General features: G+C 40.3%; 2 protein-coding genes across 6 annotated transcripts; one reads left to right on the top strand and one right to left on the bottom strand.

Moving 5' to 3' along the window:
- Positions 1 to 256: 256 nt before the first annotated feature.
- Positions 257 to 5,519, bottom strand: rrp9 (ribosomal RNA processing 9, U3 small nucleolar RNA binding protein). 2 transcript variants are annotated; one of them, XM_041033867.1, is made up of 15 exons: positions 5,337 to 5,519; positions 5,092 to 5,186; positions 4,894 to 5,006; positions 4,738 to 4,805; positions 4,348 to 4,389; positions 4,120 to 4,246; positions 3,889 to 4,013; positions 3,680 to 3,772; positions 3,442 to 3,542; positions 3,213 to 3,347; positions 2,501 to 2,563; positions 2,240 to 2,397; positions 1,930 to 2,009; positions 1,679 to 1,752; positions 257 to 404 (listed from the first exon to the last, which is right to left on the bottom strand). In XM_041033867.1, the coding sequence occupies exons 1-15, from the start codon at positions 5,418 to 5,420 to the stop codon at positions 302 to 304; spliced, it is 1,461 nt and encodes a 486-aa protein (XP_040889801.1). In that variant the 5' UTR covers positions 5,421 to 5,519; the 3' UTR covers positions 257 to 301. The 2 variants fall into 2 exon arrangements, with proteins under 2 accessions (XP_040889801.1, XP_040889803.1); XM_041033869.1 differs by having other exon boundaries at positions 2,252 to 2,397; positions 5,337 to 5,518.
- Positions 4,944 to 9,673, top strand: LOC121179190. Of its 4 annotated transcripts, none has more exons than XM_041033872.1 (6): positions 4,944 to 5,283; positions 6,234 to 6,417; positions 6,508 to 6,664; positions 8,039 to 8,214; positions 8,427 to 8,655; positions 8,766 to 9,673. In XM_041033872.1, exons 2-6 carry the CDS (start codon positions 6,262 to 6,264, stop codon positions 8,966 to 8,968), a joined length of 921 nt encoding a protein of 306 aa, XP_040889806.1. In that variant the 5' UTR covers positions 4,944 to 5,283; positions 6,234 to 6,261; the 3' UTR covers positions 8,969 to 9,673. The 4 variants fall into 4 exon arrangements, with proteins under 4 accessions (XP_040889806.1, XP_040889805.1, XP_040889807.1 ...); XM_041033871.1 differs by lacking the exon at positions 4,944 to 5,283 and adding an exon at positions 5,820 to 5,976; XM_041033873.1 differs by lacking the exon at positions 4,944 to 5,283 and adding an exon at positions 5,821 to 5,976 and having other exon boundaries at positions 6,274 to 6,417.
- The last annotated feature ends 472 nt before the right edge of the window (positions 9,674 to 10,145 follow it).

Raw genomic sequence — 10,145 nt, 5'->3', positions numbered from 1 at the left:
CTGTAGAGCAACAGTTACCATGATGATGTAGACCAGGGTGAAGCTTATTCTTATTAATCTTGTTTCTTAAGCAGCACCTGATGATTTTTTTTTTTTAAAGAACAGTAAGTTTTCCCAGCAGAAAAACATTCAGCAAATTATTTCGATCACAAGATGGTAAGAGGTGAATGGTGTGATTCCTACAAAACAGCCTCATCTCACTGCAGGTCCAATCTACAATATAACCAAATTAATAAAGAAGGACATGATACATAGGCAGTTTTTAACCTTTAATTTACAAAAAGAAACACTTAATTGTCCACTATTCAGTCATCTTGGCTTCCCCTGGATTAGGAGGTTTCCTTTTGAGAGGAATAACATAGATCCCATTCTTGGCCTCTTTTAGTCTCCACCATCGGCCCAACCTGAAGAAATACAAACAGAAATTGAGAATCAGAGGTAGGCACCGACAGACTACATCAGAGAATGTTAATCAGACACTGACTTCTGAGCAAAAACCACCAAATATTCAAAATACTGTGGAAGATCACAAATCTAAACTTGTATTAAACTGTCAAGTTTGGATGTAGCCACCAGCCTGGCCTCATGAGACTAGTTGCTGGAATTCTTATTACAGAAGTTCCTGGAAATAATTGGAGTCACTTTAACCTTCAGGTTATGTTCATACTGCCAGCTGTGATTGAAATCACTGCGCCTTTATTAACTTAAGGTGGCAGAAAAACCCCTTACACAAAAATGAAATCTGCAAATCTGATTTAAAACACATTTGTGAGTTATTTGAAATCCAATTGAGGTCAAATGTGAGAAGATGTGTCTCAATTTATTCATCCAATCAGATTCTTAAAGGTCACTAACACGCACTGATGTCACATTCAGAGTAAGGTGAGCTGATGAGTAGCATCAAATATGGCTACATGTAGTTTAACTACTTGTCTGGTGACTTCTGCAGTAGGACTATACTACTACGGCAAATACAGGCTACCCTTTTACCTTCATCTAGTCTGTAGACTGTTGCTGTGGCTCTGTACTGCTACTCTTTTTTGGGGAATGTTGCTTCTTTGTTCAGAAGTCAGTAAAGAGAATTATTCTCATTCCAGTGAGTGAAAATCTATAACTTTACAAACTCTCAAATTGTTAGTTGGATTCTTTCAAACATTCTTTCAAAGTTTACTGACTGGCATTTCGCACACAAACATTTCAGATATTAGGAGCCCAGCGCACAAGTCCTCCTTCAAGATGTACCGTCAAAAGCGACAACAACCTTGGCAATTTAAATTCATTTTCAGGCAAGTGGCAAGTTTTTTTATTTGATGTTAGAAATAATAAAACTCTACCTTTACACATCATTTTTCTTGAATTCAGCTAAACATTTACATTATCATATATTTGTCAATGTAAAAAACTATTTGAGTTTCTCTCAGTCAACTTATGTTACTGTACTGTGTCATTACTATCATATACAGATACTATCACATCTGCCAGGAAAACTCTGAAACAGGTTTCACCGAAAAAAAAAAAACTAAAATGTATTTTCACCTGTGACAAAGGCTCGTAAATGGATTAGCACTGCCATCTACTGGACATTTCATTCACTAAATGTGAACTTGTCCTGACATTTATTAGTTGACAGCAACTCCACTGGCAGTTTCTATGGAAACATGACCATTAGTTCAGTTACCTGTGCTCCTGTCCAACTCCTGCCACCAAGAACTGACCGGAACTTGAAAACTTCATACTGTTGACAAAACCGGACTGCAAGCAAAAGCAGAAGGGGGGACAAAATAAGGTTTTGTTTTTTTTTTGTTTTTTTTAAACAGCAATTGAGGTTAGCTGCCAGGAATACACTGTAAATGTGTGTAATTAGTTGAAAACACATCTTATGTAAATGTGACCTTCTATTACAAAAGAGAACAGCAGGTAAGAGCTTACCACTGGTACAGTGAATAGAGGCTCCAGCCCACGGTAATTCTGGCCACACTTCCAGAGCTGCACATGTGAGTTGTGTGAACCTGTACAGAAAAAAAACAGTTACTCTGTAAACTGAAAAACAGCATAACATTTTAAACACAACTCAAGTAAGTGTAAGCGCACTGTTGTACTTGGACACTTGATCAGGACTAAGTACATTAATTATGTTGATTAAATTTTCATACAAGAAAACTGTAAAAAGGGTTAATTTATTGTGTCCTGCACAGATTAACGTGTGTGTTATTAAAAAGCTTGTAAGAAGGACTCTCACAGCCAGAGGCACCTGAGGCGACGGTATCAGAGTTCTGAAGCGCTGCTACTGAAGCAACCCAATGAGGCTGCTCCAGCTCTGCATCACCATGGCAACCGTGAGCCTGCTTCACAGTAGAGAGAGGCTTCTTCTTGTTGACACTCCAAAGAGACACGGAGCTGAGGTCGTTCAGAAAATTGAGAGAGGGCATGAAGGAGAAGCATGAGTGGATCTGTAAGAACGATGAGATCCCAGAAAATTAAACTGCAACTGATGTCTCACCCATCGTCAGCTCCTGTTATCATGTGCTCCTCATTTATGAGCTGGATACAATCGATTGAACCCCTGTGGGAAGACAGAGAATAAAGTAACCGACGATGTCAGTCTTTCTGAGTCTTTTCGGAGGACTGTGACATATACTTGAATATTAGAAACGGAATCAATTGTTCTCTACCAAAATCAATTCTGCCACAAATTCTGGAGACTCAAATAAAACTATTCTTATTTCCCAAAGTTGTGGGATTCTTTATAAACATTTGGCCATCAGGAGAAACCATGTTTAAAGCTACAGGACAATAAATATTGAGTAGAAAACAGTAGAATTCTATTCTATTCTGGAAATATTATACCATACTACACTACAAAACCAAACTGTGTGACAGTAGTTGGTTTCAGTTGAACATCAAGTTACGAGTAGCAATCACTACTAGCACAGTTCTGTAGCAGTTACAGTGTAACTTACAATAGTGATGTCACTCATTCACAACTCTCTATATAAAAGACCCCCAGTGGTTTATCTGTTGGTCCCTCTCTAACCATAGCTGAGCCTCACTGTTGATGTTATCCATTCTACTCTTTTTACTTTCACCCCTTTGTTATGTATTTGTACTGTATATGTACTCTTTATTCAGACTTATGAGGAACAACGCAACTCAGCTGGTGCCTTGCTGGTGCCAACAAGCATGACACAGGCAACAGGCACAAATAGACTCACTCGTGGCCATGGAAGACGAGCTGGGACTCCTCTGCAATCTTCCAAACTCTCACGGTGCGGTCCCGTCCTCCTGCAGTCACACAGCGCTCACGGCTCAGACTGTCCAGTCCTGTGATAGCATCCTGATGCCCAAAGCTACAAAGAGTCACAATCATGGTTAAATTCACACATTCAAGAGAAATCCAAATGTTTGCCAGTGAGATAAATTGTCTTCTGATTTGTTACTCACAGAGTTTCCACGTATGCATTCTCGTCCACATTCCAGACCTTGACTGAGCGGTCGTGAGATGCGCTGTACAGATCGTGAGTTCCCTTCCTGAATGAAAGACCCTGAGAAGAAAAAGACATTTTACATGATTCACAGGAAAACCTCACAGCTACAGAAAATTCTATGAACTTGTTAAGATTAAAAAAAAAAAAAAAGATGCAGAAGTACGCAACAGAGAAAAAAAAGACGGCGAGCATACCGACACAGGGCCTTTGTGTCCTGTGAATTTATAAAGATGTTTACATGTTTCTGCCTCCCAAATCATGATCAGTTTGTTCATGTCTCCAGTGGCCTAAAAACATGTGGAAAACGTTGGCGATGTTACATTAGGCACATGGCAAGACGGATTTTATATGCAGGTTTCACAAAACTGTCAAAAACACAATATCTTGAGAGACCACTGCTCACCAAGTATTTTCCATCTGATGATATGGCCATGCAGAGGATGTGGGCTGTATGTCCAACATGCCGATCTTCTGTGCCTTTCCTCCCACCATGTATTGTATGCAGTTTCTTCCCACTCTCAACATCCCCTAAAGAAATAAGAAAAAACTCAGACTGCAAAATCAAACTATTAGCTTTTGCAACTATAAGACGATTTTCATACAATGGCTTCACAAGATTTCACTGTATACTAACATTTAATGATGGAACAGTCTTTGGCAGCAGAAAAGATGCACTTATCATCAGGCGAGATGACGAGACAGGTAATTGGAAGTTTGTGTCCTCTTAACACCCGGATCTCTGAAGCATCTGGTGGCATGAGCTAAAAGACAGATAGAAAATCAAATTAAAGGCAGTTTGTTTATAAACAGTATTTTTTCCCCATGTAGAAGTAAATTTAGAGATAAAAATTCCCATACTTACATCTTTGGCAATTAGTCGCTGAAGTTTTCCTTTCTGTTCAAGCTGAGGAGAACCACATACGCACCGAGATAAATAACATAGAACTGTGTATGGTAAATGATCTTACATATTAATTTCATTATGAATGACTGTGTCACAGCCTCTCAGACCTGACACTTGATAATGCTGTATTTATATCATTAGATCTTTCCCAGCTCAGAGCTTGCTTCATCTGGAATTACAGTGCCTGAACAGTGAGAGGACAGTGTATCGACAGACTGAAAGAGCAAATCTAAACTGAAAGTGCTAAACCTTCAGAGGTGTTTGCGGTGGACAGCAACAGCATTATGTCCCCAGTGGCAGTTACATTCTTGTCAAAGATGCTGGTTTATCACAAAAGACACGTCTTACCACTTCTTCTTCAAGTCTTCCCGCAATCAGATCAGCCTCAAAGTTGTCTTCTTCTGCTTTCTTGTCCTCTGATGAGAAGAGATGTCACACGATAAATACACGTGCGTATTGGCTGTAATGTTAGACCTCAGTGCTACGTCGATGATACGTGCTCACCTGCTTCCTTCAGCTGTTCAAGGTAAAGTTTAGCTAATCTAAGCTTCTTCTCCTGTGCCGTTTCCGCATAGTCGATCTCTTCATTGGACTGCCTTTTCCTGGGCACTGTGGGACTGAAACAACAAACGTAACAAGTCGGCAGCCGCTAGAAAGCAAACCATCGATGCACAACCTCAAGCGAGCACATCAGAAACTCACCTCTCTGTCTCCGAGTCGCTAGAAATCTCTTCGTTGTATTTGGAGTTGGATTTCTTCGCTCGCACTTTGCTCTTAGCACCAGAATCCCCATCACCCTGCAGCAGGAGAAAACAAAAAGTTGATAACGACTAAGGACTACATCTATCCCTAAAACACTGTAAAAACATACTGCTGAACAACAGGTTAGATAAGGTGAGTCGCATGAGTCAACCTGCCGGTTTAGCTTACTTGCTAACCAAACCTACCTTTCGTTTTGGCGCCGCTGTATTTTTCCCCTTTTTGGATAATTTGGGGTTTTCTTTCGTCTTTATGAAAAAAGACGACGACATAATGAAACACTACACACAGCGTTTAAAAAGTAAACGAGCTACCTCCACAAGTCAATACTGAACCCACATGGGTGCAGGCCAACCAAACCAGGATACTCAAGTAAAACTCAAACCGAGACGCTGATTGGCTGAAATCAACAATATCTTCGTCTTGTCCCGCCTTTTGGTGAAACTCTTAATTTTCATTGGTTAAATTAAGATTTTAGACGAGCAGGAAACTGTACTTGGGAAAAATACTTCCCTCGGGGAATAAGTTTTCGCATATTTGTTCCGCACATAATTGTAAAAATCTAAATTTCACAACACACTTGTCTTACGTACACTTGCACCATACTTGGTCAAAGATAAATATAGAGGCAGTATTTCACACATATTTAACCGCTAACGTTTTGCGCGGCTGTTAAAAATGAGCCGCAATTGTATCGGGATCTATGCACTGTACTACTGCAGTAGTACTACTACTTCCTCTACTACGCAGTATTTCCATTTACTGCGCTGTCTTTGTCCTCAGTGACTGTGATTACAGCTTATCCTTGAGCACGAGCTGAACGGCCAGGTGAGCCTCGTTTGAACACGTCTAACGTTAAATTTCACATGCACTCATAATGTACCGAGAGACAATCTGTGTCAGTCACAGTCTCCAGCTGGACGCTAGTAGGTGGGGTTGAGGAGGCAGGGGGTGGGGGGGATGCAATGGGAACTAACTTTTCATTTTAAGACAACTGAAAAAAGTTTGTTTCAGAGTTTGACTTCATCCTGTGCAGACAAAGCAATGTTTGGTGAGTCAAATCATCACATCTCTACTCTCTCCAGATTTTTTTTGTTTATATTTGTATCCCCCATGCCACCTAAGAGAGAGGCAGGAACGTCTCAAGCACAGCCGCCAATGAAGATGATAAAGATCGGCACAGGTGAACAGGAGTTTGGCAGCGATCCAGTGGAGGAGAAGTACAGGTTGACTGAAGAGTCCAGCTACTCACCTTTTATCAACAATGAGGTGAGATGTCTTAGTGTTTAACTAAGCATGAAACCAGCTGCTGTTTGCCTTACTGTTCATGGAAAGTGTTAACACGTATTCATATTGCAGAATGATACCATTGAATTTGATGAAGAAAACATTGGAAGTCCAGGCATCAGAACAGACCCCATCACTCTCCTCATGAAAATAGAGCAACTGCAGGCACAGCTCAAATATGAACGCAGATGTAGAATTTTGGCTGAGAGAGAGCTGAGGGAGCTGAAAGGTGGGTGGAAGAAGATGACTTATGCATTAATTAATATGAAAAAGAAAATCTGTCAAAGCCACACAGTCTAATTACCGTATGTGAATCATTTTGATCATAGCCTACTCCGCTGAAGTCATACATGTCCACAGTTTCCAAATCATTTCCAGGAAGGTTCCTGGAATGTGCAGTGTTAATTTGATGCTAATTATAGGGAAAAATAGACAGTATTTAGCTGTTATGCTTTGAGTCAAATTGTTATAGTTAATTGGTAATGTAACCCAGAGAGTCAGCTGAACATTCAAAAATGTGACATGTTTCTACAGTGGATCATTCACTGCAGCATACTCTCCAATTTATGAGGGAGTATTGACCTGGATTTAAATGGGCCTTTCTTCCATTGATGTTTCTCTTTTTTTCTTACAAATATAATACTTAATACTAGAATTATATTTCTAGAAATTTTCCTAGAGAAAATCTGTAACATGCATGATCAAATTAAAGGAGTTTATTATTCTTCACCAAAATGACATTTGACTGGTTTAGAGAAGACATTTGGATAATAATGTAAGGAAATAAAAATGTAATTGAACAGGCACATGAAAAGCTAAATGTGAAACTATATGCTTTGACAGAGTTCTGCTGGGGGAATTTGGATTTAAACACGTACTTAGTACGTGCGTACTTCTTTAACAGACTTTGCTATTGGTTAACCCCTGCAAGGTTCCGCCTTGGAGACAGCTCTTTTCCAATCAGTGGGTACACGCATACTCGCAGAACTAGTATTATAGATCTAGACTAACTGACACACCGCTAAACAGCAGTCAAAGCTGCTACAGCCCCCCCAGTAGAATGTGGAGCATGAGCCATGGCCTCATATCTCTTGTAGAGTCCTCACAGATCCAATGAGCAATTCTCTTAGCAGATAGAGCCCCCTGAGTCTGCTTACCATGCAAATAAGCAACTGAATGGACTTCCTCAGGTCTGCCCTGCTGTCCACGTATCAGCAAAACGCCAGAGCACGAAAGTGTGAAGGTGCTTGACCAGTGTATGGCTCCTGCCTATGCAGAGGCTCCAGCATTGGATTTGGCGCAACCAACCCTTGCAGACATTGTTATAGGTCACCGTCAAGGCAGGTGTTCAGTGTAGACGTCCTACAACCTAGGGTTTCATAGGGGACCACAGGGTGCAGTGCATCACCTCGAAGGGGTTAATCAACAGCAAAGCTTGTTAGAGGGTGGAGCACGTATGAAATAGAACTTAGTATTCCTCTCAGCAACTCTCAGCAACAGTTCTGAGCATAGGTTGTAAACAACAATGTAATGATTATAATCATTCAATTAATAAACCTGCTCCAGTGTCACAATTTCTAAACTGATTTGACACTATTTGCAGAGATGAACACTCTCATGATGCAGATGAGGCACACAGCACATGAACTACGAGTAACACTGGATCACGTTCTCCAAGGAGGCGAGGCAGCAGTTGCACCACAGAACTCTCAAGATGAAACCATCTCTTTCCTGGCTGAGCCTGAGGCAGAGATGAGAGCGGTTCATAATATCCCAGAGGTCAGGCCTCATATGTTCCTTGTCTTCTAATAACAGCACGGTTTTGGGAGGATTAAACTTGTTTATTGTCAGTGCTTCTGTTTCAAGATTTTGCTTGTTTTAAGATTCATCAATAGTAGACACTTTGATAAAAGGGGCAGGGTGGTGTCAGATTCAGCTATTAGTGAATCTGGTTATTTTTGGAACTAACATGTTTTCTTTTTTGCTCTTAGGATGACCACAACTTCCTCCTTCTCTCTGAGAATCTTCGAGTACCAAAAAATCTTTATGAGCGCATTGCAGAGATTGCAGACTACAAGAAGTACACTTCAGCGCTGCTCATGATACTTTTTGACAGAGAAACGTTAGCCACGCACTCTCTGCAGGGCCGGAGAAACACCTTTGCAGGAGATGACTGCCACAAGCCACAACTTCCACCTGAGATCTTAAGAAGTATAATTGGTAAGAAAATGGACATTTATCATTGAACTGTACGTGCACAGTGCTCCTCATTATTTGTGAGTTTGGTAAAGCGAAATGGAGATTAAAACCTTTATCGTTTCTTTTTCCAGATCATGTTTCAGTCAAGTTCGGCGTTGATAGCAGCCAAATAAAAACTGCAATCAGGACAAAACTGAATAACGAGGACAAACTATTAAAGAAGAGGCTGGGTTTGGGTAAAGCCGAAAACAAACCGACTGTCGATCAAAGCTTTTGCCAAGATGCTTCACTCTTGCCTGAAAATGGAGCAATAGGAAATGACTCTCAATTATAGCATTTCAAGTCTTCCTTCATTTGCTGGTCACCAGTTTTTCATGTCTGACAGAAATATGTGACAGGTTACCTTTTTAATCCACATCTAGTTCATTCAGTCTTGAAATCTAGTGCTTGAAATCGGTTTATTTTTTTTACTCTTTAGAATTCTTCCTTTTTCACTTTGACAGCCATTTTTGTCTATTGTACGATGTGTTGGAGAAGTGTCCGATTTAACTTGATGACCCAACCAACCCATCAAACACCACTGTAAAATATCAGGTGTAATCATGAGTGGTTAAAACAATCAAGTGTTCTTATTTAATTTTAGGTAGTAAGTAAGCTGTGTTTAAATAACAGGTTTGTGAAGTCGATCTTTGTCAAACATTTATACTGATTTTTTTCCGGTGGCCTTTGTGTGTTTGACAGTAGGAAATATTTCAAATGTTTAAAGTAATAGAGATGTTGTTCATGACAAACTTTGCATTACATAAAGTGATACCGATTTAGTTTTTTGCAGTTTTAGAATAAGCCAGAAGTGATTATTAATCTTCCTGATTCCACAACATCTGTTACACCACTTCTCTGTTTGTTGTGCTTCACGTCATGAGACCCAGGAAACTTTTGGAACTGACATCCTTCTGTTATCTTAACTCAGATCTTTTCTTACATCACCACATTAAACTGCAGTATGCCCACATGGGAATATAGTTTTGTTTTCCCAGGCACCAACAGATGTCAGTGCTGAGCTCTATTTCAGGCTTCTCTCCAAGCATTGATCTACTCCCCAAAGGTTATAGCTGTTGTGAAATTAAACTTTCTATTACATGGAAAAAAAAAAAAAATCAAACAATAGGATGAACTCCATCTAAAGAAGAAAGTTTTGTGTGTGTATGAAATGATGAGTGAACAAAGCAATACTTAAGGGTCTTCACTCTCAGAAGCTCTAGAGAATAGAGGAGCATGTGTGAAGACAGAGGCACAGTGGACAGTGTGTGACAGTCACTGCCACTTACTGACTGATGAAAGGCAGAGAGAAAAAGAGTGTGTGTGGTTAATGTCAGTGGGTGGCGGTTTGATAGTGTCATCTTGAAAGATGTGATGTGAACAATCACCAACTGCTGGCTCCTCCTCCCCCTCCTTTCCCTCAAGCCAGCTGTGCTGTCTCACTGGACTCACAACACATCACCTCTCTCTCT

The sequence above is a fragment of the Toxotes jaculatrix genome, chromosome 3, assembly GCF_017976425.1.
Source record: "Toxotes jaculatrix isolate fToxJac2 chromosome 3, fToxJac2.pri, whole genome shotgun sequence".
NCBI lineage: Eukaryota > Metazoa > Chordata > Actinopteri > Toxotidae > Toxotes > Toxotes jaculatrix.
The sequence above is the reverse complement of the archived record's forward strand: the minus strand, read 5'-3'. Positions and strand labels throughout refer to the sequence as shown.